At 28.7% G+C, this 22,632-nt stretch overlaps 4 protein-coding genes across 10 annotated transcripts; 2 read left to right on the top strand and 2 right to left on the bottom strand.

Moving 5' to 3' along the window:
• The first annotated feature begins 221 nt into the window (after positions 1-221).
• On the top strand, positions 222-4,020 carry LOC122633945 (odorant receptor 13a-like). Its single transcript, XM_043822442.1, has 9 exons — positions 222-1,325; positions 1,498-1,617; positions 1,796-1,913; positions 1,950-2,241; positions 2,341-2,460; positions 2,541-2,631; positions 2,704-2,840; positions 3,253-3,385; positions 3,502-4,020. The coding sequence occupies exons 1-9, from the start codon at positions 1,182-1,184 to the stop codon at positions 3,556-3,558; spliced, it is 1,212 nt and encodes a 403-aa protein (XP_043678377.1). The 5' UTR covers positions 222-1,181; the 3' UTR covers positions 3,559-4,020.
• Positions 4,021-4,126: 106 nt separating this feature from the next.
• Positions 4,127-14,695, bottom strand: LOC122633799 (coronin-7). 6 transcript variants are annotated; one of them, XM_043822167.1, is made up of 19 exons: positions 14,465-14,694; positions 13,778-14,010; positions 13,557-13,705; positions 13,285-13,471; positions 12,902-13,199; positions 12,573-12,828; positions 12,341-12,493; positions 10,813-11,187; positions 10,115-10,469; positions 9,845-10,033; positions 9,638-9,751; positions 9,390-9,560; positions 8,869-9,307; positions 8,653-8,791; positions 8,371-8,577; positions 8,146-8,281; positions 7,913-8,052; positions 7,561-7,650; positions 6,700-7,167 (listed from the first exon to the last, which is right to left on the bottom strand). In XM_043822167.1, the coding sequence occupies exons 2-19, from the start codon at positions 13,935-13,937 to the stop codon at positions 7,159-7,161; spliced, it is 3,567 nt and encodes a 1,188-aa protein (XP_043678102.1). In that variant the 5' UTR covers positions 13,938-14,010; positions 14,465-14,694; the 3' UTR covers positions 6,700-7,158. The 6 variants fall into 6 exon arrangements, with proteins under 6 accessions (XP_043678101.1, XP_043678104.1, XP_043678102.1 ...); XM_043822166.1 differs by lacking the exon at positions 6,700-7,167 and adding an exon at positions 4,127-4,249 and having other exon boundaries at positions 9,845-10,469; XM_043822165.1 differs by having other exon boundaries at positions 9,845-10,469.
• Positions 14,696-14,923: 228 nt separating this feature from the next.
• On the bottom strand, positions 14,924-17,864 carry LOC122633803 (TBC1 domain family member 19). The gene is made up of 11 exons (XM_043822178.1): positions 17,616-17,864; positions 17,416-17,538; positions 17,091-17,298; positions 16,921-17,008; positions 16,796-16,856; positions 16,479-16,709; positions 16,339-16,413; positions 16,039-16,273; positions 15,723-15,924; positions 15,456-15,642; positions 14,924-15,374 (listed from the first exon to the last, which is right to left on the bottom strand). Exons 1-11 carry the CDS (start codon positions 17,715-17,717, stop codon positions 15,306-15,308), a joined length of 1,581 nt encoding a protein of 526 aa, XP_043678113.1. The 5' UTR covers positions 17,718-17,864; the 3' UTR covers positions 14,924-15,305.
• Positions 17,865-18,326: 462 nt separating this feature from the next.
• Positions 18,327-21,903, top strand: LOC122633790. Of its 2 annotated transcripts, XM_043822141.1 has the most exons (6): positions 18,327-18,491; positions 18,569-18,661; positions 18,872-19,033; positions 19,118-19,355; positions 19,449-19,752; positions 19,852-21,903. In XM_043822141.1, the coding sequence occupies exons 1-6, from the start codon at positions 18,425-18,427 to the stop codon at positions 21,538-21,540; spliced, it is 2,553 nt and encodes an 850-aa protein (XP_043678076.1). In that variant the 5' UTR covers positions 18,327-18,424; the 3' UTR covers positions 21,541-21,903. The 2 variants fall into 2 exon arrangements, with proteins under 2 accessions (XP_043678076.1, XP_043678074.1); XM_043822139.1 differs by having other exon boundaries at positions 19,449-21,903.
• Positions 21,904-22,632: the final 729 nt, after the last annotated feature.

Below are 22,632 nucleotides of genomic sequence, written 5' to 3'. Positions count from 1 at the left end.
GAGAAAATTAATATTGAAAAAGAGCGATCTACCTTATGTAAATAAACGATATATGTACGTTGGTACCTCATGTCATTGTTTCACCAACTTTTAGACACCATTCAAGATTCACTATTAATCATTTTCAATTACCTTATTCATTAAATTTATTTATCGATTTTATATAATTATTTAAAAATAGTCAATATAAATTACCACGCCTGGAAATATGCAATATTTCAGACATCCTCGATAATGTGCTGACATGAACTTTCTGTAAGTAATTTTTTTTACTCTTCAGAGTATGCAACACTATCATACACGTTCGTAGAAGATGGTTGCATACTCTACGGGATTAAAAAGATTGCTTACTCAGAGATGGCACTCATAGTAGTAACATTATCGACAATGTCTACAGTGTTGTATATCTTCAGGCGCATTAACCAATATAAAAAATCATAAATTAACACGAATCACTGTTTCAACGTCACATCATAACATTAAAAGTATAAAATAGACAAACGGAAAGAGATAAAACAAACTGCGATTTATATTGATATTCATGTTAGATATTTTTTAGGAAATTCGTTCAATATTTCACAACAAAATTTTACACCTAGCATGACGATGAATAGCGAATAAAATAGTTTGGGGTAATTATTTATCATTAATTAGACAGCACGTTTCTTACGATTGTTTTTCCATCACTGAAAGCTAAGTAATACTTTTAGACAACACTGGAACTTCTAGAATAAGCTGTCTAACGCTTATAGGCCTATGTGAGATACATTAATTACAGATTGTTAGAATGATAGACTTGACAGTTTATTCCAGGAAGGAATAATAAGATATCCCATCTATCCAGAGAATGAAAAAAAAGAAATATAAGAAACTTGCTACACTTATTATCGACCATTCTATATACGAGTATAATTACACGTTTCTAACAATTTACTTTTTAAAAACTACTTAGAAAGAAATGTCATATTGAAGAAAATGAAGAGACTTAAGAAAGAAGAGAAAAGAATCATTAAATTTGCAAACATCTGTCTTGCCTATGACTTATCAACTTCATGTCTGTTTCTTGAAGAAGATAGAAAAAAAGAGGGTTTCAATATTTTATTAGGGTACGTCTAGTTCTCACTAGTCACTTTTCTCATTCTCCTTTCGTTCAGAATGTTTCACGCCTCTTTAACAACCTTATGGATTTTTTCGATCATCCCTACTATAGGGTTAGCAAACTTTTGTTATCAATGGTGGGTCAGTGGCCTGATCAAAATCCTAATATACGTTTACTTTCGTTGTGTTTTGTTACTCTTCTGACTACCTCTATTATTATTACTGAGGTAAATATAATATAATCATACATACATACATACATACGTATATACATACATACATACATATATATATATATATATATATATATATATATTATAATCAATGTAATATGAGATAAATTTATTGAATTTGTTTATTGAGATCAGCCGATTTCTTTGATTATTATTATTTTCACAGGTTTTACTCTTGTATTCTTCTAAAGGAGCTTTAGAATTCACTGCTGATGCTATTGCAGGAATAGCACTTATGACAACTATTTCTGTCAAGTGTCACACATGTTATTTCGCTGGTGATATGGTTAGTTGATCGTTCTATCATTTAATAGTAATAATAATACTTTTTATTAATTGGTATAAAATAAAATTTTAAAAACATGATCAAGAATAATTTTAGAAATTCAAATAATTTCTATATTTTATCGCACGTTACAAAAATTTATTTTTTTTTTAATATTATTAATAAATTATATTTACAGATAAAAAAGCTTTTAAATAAGATTGAAGACGAGTGGAAATTATGGAAATCCAAAGAAGAGATCACTATAATGGAAAATTATGCTAAAGAAGGAAGATTTTATATAATAGGATACATAAGTAAGATTTCTTAATCACTCTATTGAATATATCATAAAACATACTCAGTTTTTTTCTCTCGTCTAGTATACATTTACACAACTGTGATTCTAAGTTTTTTGACATCATTTTTACCAAAGATCTTTGATTTAATTTCTCCATTGAACGAATCTCGTCCATTGAGACACGTAATTATGAATGAATATTTTGTTGATTCACAAGAATACTTTTATCCGATTTATTTCCATATGACTTCGGTTATTATGATTGGTATAACATGTTTTCTCGCAAACGATGCTATTTTTCTGGTTTTTACTTCGCACGTTTGTGGTTTGTTTACGGCTGTTGGGTAAGAAAAATGTTTGATTTTTATAAACTAATTTACAATAAAAAAAGGGAAAAATGTAACATATAAAAAGAGGAAGAAAGATTTTGTTATATTTTTTAGATATCGGTTAGAACATTTGTTGAAGGAAAACAATACTGAGAAAATTTCTTCGAATCGTCAATCTAAAGAATGCTCTCGAAGTTTCATACGTTTTATTAAGGCGCATAAAAGAGCTGTAGAGTTAGTATAAAAGAAATATTGTCAAGTAAACAAAATATGTGTAGACAAATAATATTAATCGTCCTTTTGTAATTTTTAAGATTCGCTGATCTAATGGAATCATATTTTTCATTGCCATCGTTACTAATAACAGGAATGAATATAATTTGTTTAAGTGTCTCTCTTCTGCGTGTAAGTATTCATTATTAAAATAAAAAGAATATCTAGATTTAATCACCTTTTTCTTTTGTATTGAAACTATAGGTTGCAGTATTACTAGGAAAATCAGTAGAAGTATTCAAATTCACTGCATTTACTGGAGCTCAACTTTTCCATATGTATTGCATTAGTTTTGTCGGACAAAGAATAATAGATCATAGTAGTGACATTTGTTTCAAAGCGTGAGTTAAAAACTATATTATTTTATACATATTATTGGTTATTAATAATAAGTATATTATAATAATTATTTATTTATTATCATATCTCTGAAGATAAATGATTTTTGTTTCTGTCGATAATGAACAAATAACTTTGTGGATGCCATCTGTTGAAAAACTGAGGAAACTTTTAAATGTTTGATAATACCATCGTCGATAATCAACAAATAATTAAATAAATAAATAATAATGAACTAATTTAATTATTTATTACTTATAAATAAAACTATGTTATGTAAAATTTGTTACTCTTTAATATTAATTAAAAAAAATATATGTATATCATTAGTTAATATTATGAATATTTTTTTAATTGTTAATTTAATATATTTAAATTATTTAAACAAAATAATAAATTTATAAATTTTCACAGATATAGTGGATTATGGTACGATGCACCAATGGCAGTACGTAAAATGTTACTGTTAGTTATTCGAAGGAGCCTCAGACCTTCTTATTTAACAGCAGGGAAAATATTTGTATTTTGTTTCGAAAGTTTCTCTACGGTAAAAATATATTAAGTAATTAATTAATTAATTAAAAATAAAAATGAAAGATATAAATGTGCTATGAGATAAAATTTTTTTAGCACCTACATATATTTGTTATTTTATTTGTTAAGGTCGTGCAGACGTCCATGTCATATTTTATGGTCCTTTCGTCGATACAAGAAGCGTGATTAAATTTCCTAAAGTTTAAAATATATTACATACATTATATATATACATACATAAACTATGACGTTACCTGAAGTAAAAGTGGTTGGATTCGAAAATGCAATTTACATATTTGGTCAAATAGTTCCATAGGTGATATACATATAAGGTATAAGATTGATATGAAGGTATGTTAGTACATGATAGAATTACTTAAATTTTGAAATAGAATTACTTTAATAACTTGTAAGCAACTTTTTTTACTCTTCACAGTATGTAACACAACCATACAACTCTGTAGAAGATGGTTGCACACTCTATGGGATTAACAAAATTGCTTACTCAGAGATGGCGCTCAAAGTAATAACATTATCGACAGTGTCTGAAGTGTTGCATATCTTCAGGTGCAATAATCAATATAAAAAATCATAAATTAACATAAATCACTGTTTCAACGTCACATCATAGTGTTAAAAGTAAAAATAGTAAAAATCTTATTTAACAGCAGGGAATATATTCGTATTATATTTGGAAAGTTTTTCGACGGTAGAAATATATCAATTAATTACTTAAAAATAAAAAAATATAATGTCCCATAAGATAAGGTTTTATTATCATCTACATATATGTATTATTTTATTTCTTAAGGTCGTGCAAACATCCACATCATACTTTATGGTCCTTTTGTCGATGAATTAAGCGCGATTAGGTTTCCTGAAGTTTAAAACACATTAAATACATTATGTACATACATATATAATATATATGTATATATGTATGTATATGTGTGTGTGTGTAAACTGTGACCTGTCGTAACGAAAAAAGGTAAGATTCGAAAATGCAATTTACATATTTGGTAAAAAGGTTTTATAGATGATATACATATAAGGTATAAGATCGATATAAAGGTATGTTACTACATGATAGAATTACTTAAATAACTATTGGACATAGCACAAGGTCGACCGATAAAATTTCTGTTTTATTATTATTATTATTATATATATTTTTTAATGCTTTTTATATATGATTCAAAAAACGCTTATGCGAGTCTTTATTTTCCGTGAGAGTAGGCTTATACTACACAAACAATGAAATGTTATTTTCATTGACGAGAAAATATAATTCTTACACAAGCTGTGCAGCAATCGAGATACAGAGATCTAAGTTATATTCGTATATGATATAATATGGTATTACGAGGAAAAGAGTATAATGGTATAGAAAAATAATAAAGAAAAATTCATTCGTTCCGACTAAATCGAGTGGATTTTTCAGCATTACAGAGATGTTTTATATGGATGGTTCCGTGCGAAGAATAGAAAAGATTCAATTACTTATAATATGGACGACACAAGTATAGTTTCTTCTCGTTTGACAAAATTATTTTCTTAATTTGATATCGTCGAGTGTAAAATTTCTTAAGTCTCTAAAAATATAAACGGGACAGAAAGTACGATCTCGTATTGATAGAGAAAAATATATATACCATCGCTTTTACTAAAAATTGGATAGTAAATTTAAATAGCATGTGAATATGTGTATGCATGTGTGTTTATATGTAACTGCATCGTCAACTTTAACATAATTACTAGCCCGTCATTTTTTAATTTAAATTACGAAGTATTTTCTTTTGGCACCTCGATGGACTTTAATATTTTTTTTTTTTTCTTTTTAGAGAGAATTAGGATAAAATACTGTGCCCTAAGTAATTTCTGAGATATAATTATTAACATACTATTATTATTATTTATTTATTTTTTAAGCACTCATTAGTTCGACGATACGAAAGTGTACGTACGTACGTATGTATGTATGTATGTATCTATGTATGTTGTATGTATCTATGTATGTATGCATTCGACAATAGCTGTGACAATATTGCAATTCACTCAGGGCTATAATAAATTAGAATTTATCAAATGTACTATAGCACCATAATATCGTTTACAAATATGTAGAGCAAACAACTCACGACTCACACCAATATGAAAAATTCTTGTATATCAAAAGAGTCTATTCAAATACACTGTATGTATCGATATATTATGATATCTAAGAAAATGTTGCGCGAGACATTTCGATTCTCTCTTGATACATTGAAAATAAATCCATTGCTACGAGATACAAAGTGTATAAAAGTTACGATTTTACCACATTTGAGAGATGTACAAGAAAAAACTGTAATTAGCTGATATCAAATCACTCCATCTTTTTTTTCTCTTTCTTCTTTCTTTCATGTTTCTTTTTATTGTTATTGTTTATGACTAAATTACTAAATATTATACTTTAATACTTGATACGTATATCCTCGTTAACTATTTATCTTTTTCTTAAAACATATTTCGTATGTGTGCGTACGCGTACGAAGTTGCAAAAACGTGCAAAAATTTACGACAACTTCTTGACAAAAACTTATTTTCTTTCCTTTTCTTCTCTTTTTTCTTTTTTTCTTTTTTCTTTTTTTTAACATTCTCTGTGATAATTATAAATTTCTCATTTTAATTTTCTCTAATTAAAAATGTTATATTGCATTTTTCTAAAAAATCATTGTTAATACCAATATCATTGTGTATTGGTTAAAATATTAATTAATACCTGTTTTGCAGGGAATAATAATAATTATTATTATTTACTTCTTTTCTTTTTTTATTATTATCACTAGTCAATGAAAGTTTATCTTTCTCTTGGCTTTATCAATGGCACGTGTTATTTTGCGCGTTCGTTTTATCGGTATATAAGTTAAATCATCGTAATTATAATAATCTTACATATAAATACAACAGAATTATTAATCGATATCTTTCATTCTGGATTTAGGATAATATATGTGTGTGTATTAACTGATTTTTTTTTAAATATCTTATTTAATAATGACTTTTAAGATTTATCGCGTCAGCGAATAATAAAATTTTCACATTAACTTTTTCATTCAAAATCATCCTTACTTCTTGACAAAATTTGTCCACTTATTTTATAATAATCGAGTAAATTATACTGTTTGTGTATGATACTGTTTTTTTTTTTTACAGTATTAATAATAATTATATGCAGCATGAGATACATATAAATAAAATAAAATAAAATAAGAAAAAAAAAACAAAAAAACAATTATTTAAGACTAGAAGTATCATCACGCATTTCCTATATAAAAAAAAAAAAAAAAAAAAAAAAATAAAAATAAAAAAAATATTATAATTTGTCGAAAATTCTTCGAGTTTTACAAAAGTTGTGTAGTTTTGCGACTTTTATAAATTTCAGTCATTTCCTTTGTTTTTTTTTGTTTTCCTTTTTCTTTTTTAACTTCAAATACAAAGCCTGAATATTTACACTATTTCATGGAATTTTACGTTTATATGTTTATAAAATTGTTTGTATATAAAATGGTTAAAAAATACGTAATAGTGTTAACTTAAAAAATTGGACACATTATTTTGTCTTTTCTTAGAAGGTAAATCTTTGGAAGTACTTCTCAAAATGTAAAACGTTCTGCCCAACATGTAGTAACATTAGGACACATCCTTTCCATTCTCAACATAATTAATAACTTATGGCTCAAATATCTATATCTAGATTCTATCTTACCATTTAGTTAAAATACTCTACCAGTACGTCATTATTTCTTACTCATCCTGTAATATAAAAAATAATTTCGTGCCATTATACTAATATCATGTAAGATGAGAATGAAATGAGACAATTCAATTAATTAGCAAAGAATAAATTGGAAGTAAAGAAAAGCAGAAATAGTACAGCACAACTAATTTCTATAATAATAACTTCTAATATAAAAAATACAAATGAAATAGCAAGTCTCTTGAGAAAGAATAGCAAGCAAAATATGCAAATAAACTAATATTTTCTTTTTATTTTTTTTTTATTTTCATGTAATATGATATTTCTTATAAATTCTCTTTCTCTTCAACTTTTTTGAAACAACTAATCAGGTGCATAATTTCAGAGCAAATTAAGAAATATAATTTAAAATAATTAATAGCATGCATAGCAACAAATGATGAACCTACCCACTCGTGCTCTTCCACACCCTCCATGTGGTCTTGTTCCAAAGAGCACTGTATTACATCCCCCACATTGTTGCTCATTGTTTTTTGGATCTACCACAACACACATTATGCAATACACTGAGACAAAAATAACTAAAAAAATATTTGCTCAGTATGTGATGAAAGTACGCGTATTCTTATTGATATATATCTTAATCTTTCAAAATGAAAATATATATTTTATAACATGCCTGTAATTCTTCATGACAAACACACATAACTACACGTGATTCTACTATCATTATTATAAATCATTCGGCAATGTGTGATTTTTAAAAATATACATGCAGAAAATTAAATACGATTAACTTACTTCCTCTTGCTTTGCTCTTACATCTGTATTCCAGCCAAGCCTACTGAAAGGTTGTGAAGAGATTGAAAATGATCCTGTTGTTTGTTTTGTTGTGGATGGCATAGTAGTAGTAACTGCTGGTTGTCCTTGATTCTCTGTTACTACATATAAATACAACAATATAGTTAATGTATATTATAAACAGTGTATATTATAAACATATGTATTATTTGTAAGTAAATAATTATACTTACAATTATCCATACCAGGTGGTTTAAGACTTATTCTAGAGGCCTGTTTATTTATTCCATTAAACCATTCAGCGGCAGTTAATACCGCTTTCCATGTAATTTTTGTTGGTGGGAAAAGATCATCTTGGAATAATTCACTCTAAATATTATAAGGAAAATAATTATTAATTATATGATGACGTATACATATATATATATTTTGTTTAATATCAGAAATATTCAAAGTACCTTTATACGCGGTACTGTGAAACTTAACGGTTCGATGGTATTATTTGTCAACCTTAAAGCGGATGCAAATTCTACACTTGCGACATCGCATCTATTTTTAGGAAGAAATGATAATCCTTGATGCAAACTGCTGCATCGATGATGGCTCAGAGGACAACAATAAGGAGCTTCTTCCGTCACTTCGAAAGCATATATAGTAGAATCGCCCTGAGAATATATTTCCAATAGCAATAATCTGATCTTAATAAAATACAAATAAAAAGAGAAGAAAGATGAACTTACGCGACCAGTTAAAAATAAAGTGGAACTATCTTCATCGTAATATGGCATCAAAATCGCAGGAGAAACATCTAATCCAACTGTATTCAAAGGTTGATTAAGATTATCAGTTTTAAATATCATTATCTGCCTTTCAGAGACTCTGGAGAAAAAAATAATAGTAATGTTGTATATTGTGCATATCAAAATGAAGGAGTATAATAAATTAAATCAACGTACTTATCAAAACCCATTACAACAAGGTATCTTCCTTCCAATGCCCATATAACTCTTGCACCACGAGTACCTACTGGTCCTTTTCCTTCTTTTATAGGCACGTCACTGGATCTCGGCTTGTAAATTCGTAATTTTCCATCTTTGCATGCACTAGCAAGGTACTGTCCACATGGTGACCATGCTAAGCTAAATATTTGATCTGTATGTCCTAACAATGTTATCTTTGGAATGGCTGATTCTCCTGATGTTAAAGGTGATAAATCCCAAAGTTTTACTGTCATATCGTACGATGCTGATGCGAGCACGTCGGATGCTAAAGGATGATATTTTATTAAATAAATCTTATCAGCATGAGCTTCTATCACGTGACTTGGTTCATTTGTTGGCTCTGCTAATCCAGATTCTGGTATCTCCCATAGTCTGATCATGCCATCATCGCATGCTGAATAATAAATAATTATGGTTCGTAACCTTTTTTTTTTTTTATTATTAGATATTAAATGAATTTTTTATCTTCACTTTACCGACTGCTAATCGCTGATTGTTGAAAGGATCCCATTGGAAATCCATCACTGTAGCTCCATGAACCAATGCTGGCATAACACCATCAGGCAATCTACCAGTTTTCTTTAATTCTAATACTGCTATCTTCCCTCCAGGTCCACTCAGAGGAACAGCAACGCGATCGGAATTGGCTACAATTTATTTTACATATGTTAGGTTTATTTAATAATAATTATATTAGACAGGAAAGTTTCTAATACACACATACCATGGAAACCATCGCATTCTCCTGATATCTGCCGACTAATATTTCTTACGTTTTCAATATGAGTTGATTTATGACCAGGCGTACCTTTAAGATGTCTGAATTTTGATACTCGACCTATAAATAAAAAGATTAGTTCTAGACACTCGAAATTTTATTATATGATGTAATATTAGAATATTTTAATATATTAACGAAATTGTTTTATACCAAATACTGTCGATGTTCTTTTAGGAGTTGGTGTCGTAATTGGTTCGACCTTTTCCAAGCGTGGATCCATACTTTGTTGGCGCAACATTGGAACGACTTTCTTTACATCATCTTCTTTAATTACCTCGCTCTTAGTTTTGAAAGAATCTCGTCTTCGTAACATGGTCGGCGATCCCATTGCTTTCTCGGCTAAATTTCCATCAGTTACAGATACAGATCTACTTTCATACAAACGTCGCCTTTCTGCGATTGAGTTTCTATTAACATTACCACGTTCGAAACCTCCTATGTCTTCACTTTCAGGCGATTCATCCTTAACTTTAGTTTCAAAAACTTTTCGCCTCTCTGCAGTGCTCGGAGTTTTTGGTTTATATCCGGAGTCGCTTGAATTTGCATCCTCTTCCAACGAGCTAGAATCACTTTTTCCATTCTCTGCTTCCTTCATACGATCGTTAGAAAACGTTGGTGATTTTTCTGGATCAGTAGGATTATCCAATGGTATACTAATATCATTTGGATAACCATTTGTATCATTATTCGGTGCAACTGGCACAGAGAAGACCTTATCGAAAGAGAATTCCTGACTACCAGACTTTGCTTGAAATGGTTTTGGTCCAAGTCGCGGCTGAGGAAAATATATATATATATATCAATCGTCTGTTTTACAAATAAAATTAATAACAAATTTCCATTTATCTATTCCATTATAAATTAATACTAAAAAAAAAAAAAAATAATTTTTTTTTTTAATATTAATATAAATCTGCAGTTTAAATCATAATGAACGATTATATAAGATATGATATGACATTAACAATTAAAACATATGACATGTGTTAACAAATGATGAAGTATGAAAAGAAATGGCAAAGTATATAGTTGAAAACACACACTGAAATCACACATACAAAAGTAACGCCTGTTTTTTTTTTGTTCTTTTCTTTTGTTTCCTACAACTAATTTACAACCTTGTATCCGCTGATTGCATTTGGATTTACAGATGTAACGACGGATCCTGGATTCGGTGATGTACGAGGTCGTGCTACAGGTTTAGGTTCATCCTCGGAAACGCTGTTAGTTCTTGATGCTCTAGGTAGAGGCTTCGGTGGTATCGTTTGTCCACCGTTCTGCATTTTTATCTTCTCATCTTCTATCTCGATCTTTTTATTTTCTTCTGTCTTCTCGATATCATTTTCCATGTTCTTCTCCTTTTCATGATTGATACCTTGAGCTTTGCAAAATCCTTTTGGTGTTGCAATCGTTATTGATTTTGGAGACTTGATCGGTTCCACTTTAATTTCATGTTGATTTTCTTTCAGTGTTGCTAAATTTCCTTTGTGTACCTAAAGGTACGGTAAATTCCTTAATGACGCAAACTAGTCAAACTAAATTTGAATGTCCAATTGCATAGTTTCTAATTTGCGTTTACATAAAGAGTTATATACTACATAAATATATGTGATTATATAATATCTACAAGCTTCTCTCATACATACACACAAAACCACTCTGTCTATTTTACTTTATAGCAGAAACAAAATAAAAAGTACAAACTAATCTAGTTTTTATATTATCAAACTACTCTATGTATGTATTTGAGTATATAGAAAATAATTAAAACTAAAAAATAAAAATACATAACTTATTTTACGCGAACTTAATATTACTTACGCTGATAGATTAAGCTATAGAACATCAATTGCCATTACAATTACACGTGCCAGGAATAACACTTTCAATAGTGCTAATGTATAAACTATAAAATATACATTGGACATCTGAAATATGAAAAATATACAAAAAATATAAAAGAAGAAATGAAAGAAAAGAAAAATGACGTATGCATATTCTGGGAACATATAATTAATTTATATATGTATATATATATATATATGCATATATGTCCATTAATCCTTGAAATAACTAAATTATATTTAAATACTTGTTAATAATGTAAATATAGCAATATATATATATATATATATATTAAAAAGTAATTAAAGCGTTAAGGTAATTGTTAATTGTGTTTTTCTAATTATACACATGTAATATTACGTATAATATCTTGCTATATTTACACAAACGTTGCAATATGAAAAATAAATAAATTATAAATAAAATATACAGGAGGTACAAGTCACACAGCGAAATAATTTCGTTATATAGCAAACGCAAAAAATATTTTCTCTCAATTAAAAAAGAATAAATGTTCTTTTTTTTTATAAATGTGGTAAAAACATTCAGCGATATTTATAATAATATCTTTCTAAAAGCATGTGTTTCCATAAAATGTAATAAAATTATCAACATTTTTCTCTTGTTTGTTTAAAGATTTAGCTATATGTAAATACAGGCATACAGAAGCATTGAAAAACATGCGTATTCCGAAAAAATGAACGCTTTATACAAAATGAGATGGTATTTAATTAAAAATCTACGATTTGTTTATAATAATATATTAAATGACACAAATTTGTTTGGAAAATTTTTACTTACAGTTATTGGATCTTCACCTTTGCTTCTCTTGGCAGGATCTAATGATATCTTTGGAACAGGTGCATTATGGCCTTTGATCCATGCTGCTGCATTATTTTGAGCGACACAACCATTTGTATCGGGATAAATGTCAGCATGAAAGTCTCTATACGTCTAAAAGATAAATATAATAAATTAGAAAAACATGACATAATGTACTCTGTATTTTATTAAATATAAAAATAAAATTTACCTTTCTAGGTACTTGATACATGATGGGAATAACCATATTAGATGTGAGTTGCAATAATCTGTTGACTTCAGCTTGCATGACATTGAGTGCTCTTTTTGGAACCAGACATACACCTTTAGTTTGCTCTCCACTATGACGAATTCCCTCTACCAAGTAAGGATCTTTGTCTGTCACTTCCATGTACATGATAGTAGTATCTCCTTTACCAGCAAGAAATAGCATATTTGTATCAGGATCAAAAAGAGGCATCAAAATCCTAAAAAAAAGGAATAGTAAATTGTAGTAACTGTTCTATGCTTTCATTGATTGCAATTACAATTTAATCATACCCAGTACTGCAATCTAATTCCAATGTTTTTACTGGCTCATTAAGATGCCTCAAATCTCTTATGTATACTTGTCTAAGACGAGCTGCATCAAACCCTGTAGTCAATATTCTATCAGAGTTATTTAACCATACAATCCTAGAATCCTTGATACTCATATGGCTTGAGCAGAAATTAACAATACAAGTTGATGCACGAGGATCAATAATTCGTACTTGTTTATCTTTACAAGATGTTGCTAGAATAGTGCCATCTTGTTTCCAACTTAATGATTGTATTACTTCAGTATGATCACTATTAGCTGCAAAATAATGAAAATATTCTAAATCTTAGACAAAGTACCATAAAATAATATTATAATCTTAGTAATTAGATGTTTCCATTACAGAATAATTCTTGTTGAGAAAGTACATCCCAAAGAGTTAAAGTCGTATATGAGGCAGTTGTTAGAAGATGTTCAGCAGCTGGATGCCAACATACTGCTTCTACTCTTCTTTGACGATGAGAAAATGTACATTCAGGATTACAAAGAGATTCTTCTAATCCAGTTTCTGGAATATGCCATAACTTTACCTGATAGATAACAAAATAATGTTATTGGGATAAAGTTAAAAAAATAAAGCATGTATGTAACATCAATCAATTTCGTTAAATTTACCAAACAGTCTTGCGAACTGGTAGCAAGTAGGCCGTCATGAAAAGGTGAAAATTCCATATCAGTCACAGTATCAGCATGAGCATGTAACAATGGCATAGTTTTACTTTTCCTACCACAATCTTCAAGTGGTAATACAGCCAAACTAGATCCTACAAAAAGCAGATTACATAGTACCACAAAAATACACACAATATACAAGTTATTACTTTCTGAGAAAGTACCATTATGATCCACATTAAATGCCATAAATGCAGCAGATGCTGTAATATTGTTCCCATAAGTCTGATACGATCCTACTGAGATATCTCGAATACATGCTTCTGGTTTAGGTACGATAGGTGCTGCATTTTTATATTTTGATGCTTTGAAACGCCAAGCCATCTTGATGTAGTCCTTAAATTCTTTTCAAATTGTATTCCTCTTAAATCATGTAATCTAATGGAACAATGCAAGCCTGAAGAAAAAATTATCTTATTGAAAAAATACTTTAGTACTCTCTATTATATTTTCTATTGTATCTATGAATTCACAAATCATTATTATCAATGCAAAAAACGGAAGTATATTTATGATATTCGATAAGACACACGATCCAGATGTTCCGTCGTCCTGCCTCAATGGGCGGTGATCGACGTACTATGATTAACACGACTTATTACCACTTTGATTATCTTGTTTAAAAGAATAAAAAAAAAAATTATGAATAGTAGTCGAATTATTCGGAAGTAACGCTAACACCGAAGACGATCGACGGTGGCGCAAAGTTGAGCATGACTAATAATTTGGGGGTGAAAACCACCCCACCCTTAATAGCTACAATTCTACACGGTAAGAACGACGAGAACGCACGTAGCTTCAATATCATTTAAAACGAATACATTTACATTAAAAGAGTTAATATTACTTACAATTTATCGATTATTACACTAGACCAGCGATAAATTAGCACTAAAATTGATGAGAGAAAATACGATAGTTAGAGAACGACTATATAAACACAATTGGCAATACCAAGTAGGCGTCTCTGGTTTCGTGCATCGCACGAACACTACAGGGTATGCTCGACCAGTACAAAGGTTTGTAGAGAGAGTTCGCGCATCCGAGAATCGACGTCATTCGAGTTATACATTCGAGAATCGAATATCGATATATGTAAATATACATTTAAAATATTTTTTCAAAAAGCAATTTTTACATTTAAAATTCTTAAATATAAATTTATATTTTTAAATATCTTCCATTTTTTTTCTTAATTAAAAATAAAACAAATGGAAAATTAAATTCCAAATAAATTCTTATATGGCAAATAGGTCTAAACAATAATTATAAACTAATTGTTCGTAAACTATAGCAAACGAAGATAATTGTTAATTGCTTAAAACTGCTTTATTATACGATTCCAACGATGACGTCATTGTGAGTCTGCTTGCGAGTACGTGTGTAAGCGTAGCTTGTAGTTTCGATCGTGTTCCATTGGCCGGAAGCAAGCATATCCTCCCCTCTCAATAAGCTTACATATGTCCTTGTTGTCAAAGCAGATGATTCAAAACAGTGTGTATACATATATGTATACACACCATGATTATATCAATAATAATTGATTACAAATACTAATCAACAAATTGTTATCGTTCTTGAAAATTTGCTTTTTCGTTTACATGTAGAACGGGTTGCAGATCTACAGGCGTTTCGAAAGTCATTAAAATTTTATATAAATTTTACAATGTTATTTTTCTTAAAGCAATCTAATTATTCTTTCAATAAGACTAATTGCAACAATGGTATTACTTTTAATGATGATAAATCCGCTAAAATTGCCTAAAAAAAAAATTAAATTTATGAATGGTAACATTGATTTATTTTTTCCCTGTAAGAAATATAATCATATTGATTTCTTACTTCCACGTTGTGTTGATTATTAACTTGCATCAAATTTTCTTTTCTAAAACTTAAAATCGTCACTGCAAGAAGAGCTATTATCTCTAAAGAATCATATCCTAATACTAAATCCCATAAACATAATAATTGCTCGGGTGGTAAATGACCACTGAAACCTCTCATCAACCACTTGAATACTATTTTAATTCTGTAAAGAAATAAAATTATATATGAATGAATAATATAATTAAACGGAATAAAAATAAATAAAAAATATGAAAAACTTACGGTTGTAGATGTATGTTCTTAAAATGGGCCCATAACAGAGGTTCATGACATTGTAATAATCTTTCAAATAATAAACATAATGCAACTATACCTTGCTCATGACTCGAGACTGTGTGAAGGCGAAACCAATAACGTAGATAAAATGCTCGAAAAGTATAATACATGATGCATGGATCATCGTACAAATAACAGAAAGGAGTAGCTTTAAAATAAAAAACAAAAAAAGAAAAAAGAATATAACAATCGAATTTAATGTTGTACATACAAAATATCAGATATTAATGTAAAAATTGAATTAATAATCCCTACTCCCTACCATACATTGTAAATCCATGGAATGGTATAACACCACTTGGAGGGAATACTAAAGTATTTTCTAGGGTTGCAGGTTTCCCTTGTAAAACCGCATGTATCACTTGACCACCTGCACTTCTGTCGGTAGTAACCGGAGTTAATACTTCCGAGTCCCTTGAAAAACACAGCATCGTTTTATAAAGAACATCTTCAAAAACGAAATATTGATCATCGTTACTCGCTGTTAATTGTACATCCTAAAATATACAAAATATAAAAAATAATTCATATAATTAATTTTTTATTAATTATTTAGCAGCACCTTTATAATTAATTTATCAACAACGATATCATATTGCAAGACCATAGTTTTCAATTCGTCGTAATATTCGATGTCCTAAAACATATCTGAAATTATTTTTTTTTAAATATAAATATTTACATTTTTAGGAATGTACATACGTTGTCTTTAATGGTTGATCCTAAAACGAGAGACCAGAGACGTCCTCTTAAAGCCCGCGGAGCTCCTCTTTTTAAAAATTCCTGAGCAATTGGCGCATAATTTGTACTTAATACTTTTTCACCTAGATGAGTTCTTTCAGCTTCTAAATTTAAAAAATTTCCTGCAGCAGGCATATCAGGATTAACTCCGAGCAAAGGCATGCCTTGAGCTAATTCAACGTATAAACATCTCTGTCGATATTTATAAAATATAATTTATATTAATAAAAATGCACGCGCACATTACTTATTTGCAACGTTAATTAAAAAATACGTACCAGTTCTGCGAGTGTTTTTACACGAATTTGTATATGACTAAAATCCCAATTTAATTCCTCACTAAAAAATATCAAAATATATTTTAATAAATTAATTGTTCATTTAATTTTTTATATATACATACGGATGTTTTTTAAAGGCTGGATCTCGTATAGAAAACAATACTTCTAAAAAATCTTTTGGAGCATACAATGGCCTATATTTTGACAAATCTGCATAAAGAATTTAATCATTATCTTAAAAATAATATTGATAATTAATAAAAATAAATTTTATATTTTTTCTTTTTTTTACCAGTATCGTAAGTACTAAGTTCGTTCCATTTTTCACCAAGTTCTTCTCTATCTGCACTGGGTCTTATACGAGCTAATGGAATATTCAATTCACTGCATATGGAATTTAAAGATTTTTGAATACGACGCTCCCATTGAATTTGAACTTTTTTCAAGTAAATCAAATCAGTATTTTCAGTGAGATGTATTGGCTTTTTCTTCAATGAATCCTACGTGAATAAAGTTATATAAAAATCGTTACAACTAAAGATCGAACGTATAAGCAAAGTAGCAATGTTATAAAATAAATAAATAAAAAATATATACACACACACACACATACACACCTGCGATCGTGCCCAATGAAACACAGTATTTCTAAGCTGTGTTTCTAATCCATTTACTTTGAGAGCATCGACCAGAGTATTTTCAAAATCGTTTTTTTTTACGACAGTCGAAGCAACGAGTCTCTAAAAATAATGTAGAAAAAAGGTTAACAAAATAATGAATTCTATTGGTGCATATAGTACATGCATATAACACTTACTTGAATTTCATTATAAAGACTCCGATAATTAGCCATGTTCTGCACATTTTTCGTTAATTTTTTAGCAGATTTTTCTAAGAAATTTTTCTTTGATTCCTCCATTTCTTCCTTCTTTATACGTACATGTATTTTATATTATAAGACTGCCATGATGCTATTAATGAAACGCCATTTGTAAACAAACCTTCCCGCCATCGCAACGAAATGATTTCTATATTTTAACTTACCTAAAAAAAGCACGAAACTTTTTAAAAGTAATCCCTGAAACAAAAGTATTATAAATATCATAAATATTAGTAATATCATAAAAATTTTGCAATAAAATCATTATTTAATACAATCGTTTAAACATTTTACAGGGTGAAATTTTAACGTTAATTTGTTCGATCAATACTCGAAATTATTATATCGATCGAAGATCACATGACAAAAATCGTTATTATCGAGATCGATTTGATAATAATTCGAGTAACGATATATGATAAAAGAAACGATTTCTTTGCCATTGGTCATAGTATCGAGCGGGAAAGCTTTTAAAGTCCAATTCACTTCGATATGGCAAGAATAAGAATATTTTTGTAAGAATAAAAAGTATATTAATCGAACGGAAAATTTCATTGGAAGGAACAAATATTTTAACGATTTTTAATCGATTTGAAAATAATAAAAGGTATAATGACATAAATAACTTGTGGTCCGCTTGAATTGGACGGGCCCTGGGCCGGTATGTCCACATAAGAAAATGGCGTTGCTACAGAATGTGTTTTGAAAGGTCCAGTCAAGATAATTTCATATAATATTTTATCAATATGGACATCTCAGCTATGCTTGAGGTACAAGTAGACGAAGTGAAAGAGGTTGATAGTAAGGAGAATGGTAGGATTATCAAAAAATTAAGACGTGTGTCACCTATTATATGAATTTCGAAGACTAACCTAGCTTACGTTTTATAGTTACACCGAAGGATTTAATTCCCTCTGTAACCATTGCCCCACCACCGATTTCTCAAGACGAAAATAATTTTTATAAACTTATGTTCGGAAATGGTGAGATTTTTCGATTTCTTGTCTCCATTAATTTCATATTTATCATTGATTTTATTACTTTCAATGGATAGAATTATTATTGTGATATTGTGGATTTTGAGTTATTCTGCATTTATAAATGTTCCAACTTTAATAATGTTATTATCATTATCATTATTCTTGTTGTATTAGATATTCAAAAATCAATAAGTTAACATTCCTTTTCCATAGATATTTCTATAGTAAGGTTTCGTAAAATTCATTGTACGGCATGTGATATTCATATTGGTTCTGCTCCAGCACAAGCTCATAATATGTTAGAACATCCTGTATTACATACATTGTTATGTGCTAAGTGTAGAGAATTTTATGGAGATGGTACTTTTGAACAAGGTATGCTTATATATATATATATATATATGTCATATGTTATATATATTAATCAATGACTATAAATGGTTATAAACATTGTTTTAGGAGACGATGCTACTGACATGTTTTGTAGATGGTGTGCAAATGGTGGCAATTTATATTGTTGTTCTTATTGCAGTAATACTTTTTGCTATAAATGTATTAAAAGAAATTTTGATTCCTTAGTCAGAAAAAAAATTGAGGCTGATGAAAAATGGAAATGTTTTGTTTGTAATCCAGTGGATTTATATACTGCTAGAGCAACATGTTGGGCTTTGTTACAGCATGTACAAGCCGTTGCAAGGTGTTATAATTTTCTAGATTCCAAAAACAAAAATATGAAAATTATTTTTACATATTGATTGTTTTATTATATTTTTTGCTCATGTTTTTATAGAATATTACAAAGTGATAGAGGAATATCTCCAGAAGATTTAGAAGAAAGAATGAATTTAGATGAGTCTGAATGTTGCCCACGTAGAAGAAAGCGTAAACGCAGAAAGACCGGGTCTAATTCTGAAGACGAGGATGAAACATATGATCCTAATTTTAATAATGAACCAATAACAGCAAAGCGTAGATCATTAAAAAGAAGATACAAGCATCGAAGAATAACTATATCTAATGGAACTGTTCCAAGATTGGTACCTATAAAACAATGTTTTTCTTCGTCTACTGAAAATAATTCAATGCCTCCTGAAGTAAGCACATCATTATGTTCAGTTGAAAGTATCAAAGTTGATAATGCCACTGCAAAATTAGGTAGTGCATCTGTTTCGTCTGTTCCAATAAAAACACAGGAAAATTCGTTATCTTCGCGATCTGATCAAACCATTCAAGAAAAGATTGATTCACCCAATGTGAAGACAACTTCGTATAATTCTACTATCAATGCAGTACCCACTGTAAAATTACTGCAATCCACAGCTGCATTTAAACCAATGCATACTATAATAGCTTCACGAGTTCAGCCAAAAAATTCGTTTCAAGCTACATATTATCCTGCAACACAAATGGTAACTATACCAAATCAAAAACATCACATAATGTTAAACAGATCTCGAGTTTTACTACCGAAACCAAAAAAAGTGGTACAAATGATGATGACACCAAATGTTATAAATTTGGATAGTGATTCTGACGAACCATCGGCCGTTCAATTGATGAATTCTCAAAATATGCAATGCATGCCTCTTCATAAGAACGTTACATTTAATACTGATCCACAATCAACAATAGCTGTTCCTGTAGCACTTGTGAGTACAGATAACAGTTGTAGTAATAATAGAATAAAAATAAATGAGGTAGTAGAACAGCCTTTACGCGAGTTGTGTACAAATTTCAAAAAAAGTGAAAAAAATTTTAGTCAAATTGTATTTCTTCCATATAAAGAACAATTTAATCATATCTTAGATAATCTTAAAATTAAATTTCATCAAATACTGGAAAATAAACGAAGTGAAGGAACAAGTACGAATATTATACAAGAAGCACGATCTAAAATTCAGTATCTTTATGATGAAATTTGCAATACTATAACACAATTAGTATATATTAATGACAGGATAGTACGAGACCATGGTAGTTGGGAAAGATCTCATAATGCGGAAAATAAAGTAGTAGAAAAGCGTATTACCAGGCCGCTATCATTAGAAGAAAATAATAAAATACCACTTGATATGATTTGTGTATCTGATACTATAGAATCTGACAATGAAGATGTGATAACTATGAATCCATCTGAGCTTGTTCTTTCAACTAATATTTTGGAGGCATTTTCCAAAAAGAAAAGAATGGTTAATCAATGTGTTGGAAGTCCTATTTTTTATGCAGATAAGTCAATACAAGTGTTTGACTATGAATCAAAGGATTATGAAAAAACAATTGGTCATTCGATATTAATGAAAGCCAACAATGATTCTTCGGTTAAGGATGATAGTTTACAACCTATAATTACGTCAAATGAACATTTTGGCAAATATCAAGAACAATTTATATTTTATTTACAACATATTGAAGATAATGGAATCGAGATAGATGACTCTTCCAATGATGTTGTTTTAGAAAGTCTTACAGGTGTAGAGATGGATTCAAGTAGTCCAGAAATATTAATTAATGAAATTCCATCCATTAATTTAAGCAAATCTAAATTAAACGATTTGCCAACGACGAAAAGAAATTATGAAAAAGATCGTAAAACAAAAACTATGAACAATGTACCAGAAGCAGAATTGTTACTTTCAGTTTCGAAACCTGTTCCCAATAATCTCAGGTTAGAAGAAACTTCAATTTATAATAGAGGTATAAATGCAGAAATTGAAAAAAAACATATGAAAATAGCGAGCAGTACATTACCTAAAACACAAAATTTAGATATAAAAAAGGCGATAGAGACCGTTATAAATTCATTAATTGCTAATGAAACAAATTCTATTGAGAATCTAAACAATGCTACTACAGAAGATGATATTACCATTATCGAAGATTAACACAATAATAAAAAAACGTAATGAAAGCGACCTAAATTTAAAAAGTGAAGTGTTGTTTATTATTATCAAGCAAATTAATTTGTGCTTATAAATAGGAGCATACCTAATAAAATTTCCAACTTCTTTATTGTTAATATTTGTCAATATGAAAATATAGATTTATCGTAATAAAAAAAAAGGTATATATAATACCTATATATTATACATATAACATTTATTTGGTGACATTATTGCACCTATATTTATTTAATAAAATTGATACTTTGATTTTAAAGTAATGTTAGAGAATAATTATAACGAAGAATTAATTGTTCGAATTAAACATTTCCATTGCAATGCAATTGTACATTTATATAGTACTGCATAAAAATCTTAATTTCTTGAAAAAAAAAGAAAAGAAAAAAAGAAAAAAAAAGATTAACAAATTTTCATTTTCATTGCACACAGGATTATTGTATATTTAATAACTGTAGTATTTTTTCTTTTAATATAAAGTTTGAAGTATATATTTGTATTATATTTAACGATGAAGTAAGATATAAAAAGTCATTCATCATATAATAACAGTAATACTATTACTAATAACAATAACAATAGTAATAATAATAATAAATCGTAATAAAAAATAGTAATATAATAATTAACATTATTGTATATTAATTTCTATAAAAGTTGTTCGAATGATGATTACTGAAGGGGATTAATAACATTGTATGTATATATATTTGTCCAAAAGTTAGTATTCCTATCAGTGAAAATCTCTTTTACTTTCCTAATCATATTATATAATGCTTTTATTATTTAGCAGAAGTATATTGTCAAATAATGCTACTGCCAGTTATATATATATATATATATATATATATATATATATATATAAATATGATTAATTAAAGAAATAATACTTACTTTTATATATATATAATACATGACTTGTTATTGAAAATTAATATATAAAAAAACAAAAGATCGGAAAACACATTTGTTGTATATAAATAACCAAAAGATTAATTTTATCAGGATGCATTAAAGTAAACGCACAAGCTGAAAAGAAAATATTGCATCAAATCGGATACGTAAAGTTTTAAAAGA

This window comes from Vespula pensylvanica, chromosome 13 (assembly GCF_014466175.1).
Source record: "Vespula pensylvanica isolate Volc-1 chromosome 13, ASM1446617v1, whole genome shotgun sequence".
In the NCBI taxonomy this organism is placed as follows: Eukaryota; Metazoa; Arthropoda; class Insecta; order Hymenoptera; family Vespidae; genus Vespula; species Vespula pensylvanica.
The sequence above is the reverse complement of the archived record's forward strand: the minus strand, read 5'-3'. Positions and strand labels throughout refer to the sequence as shown.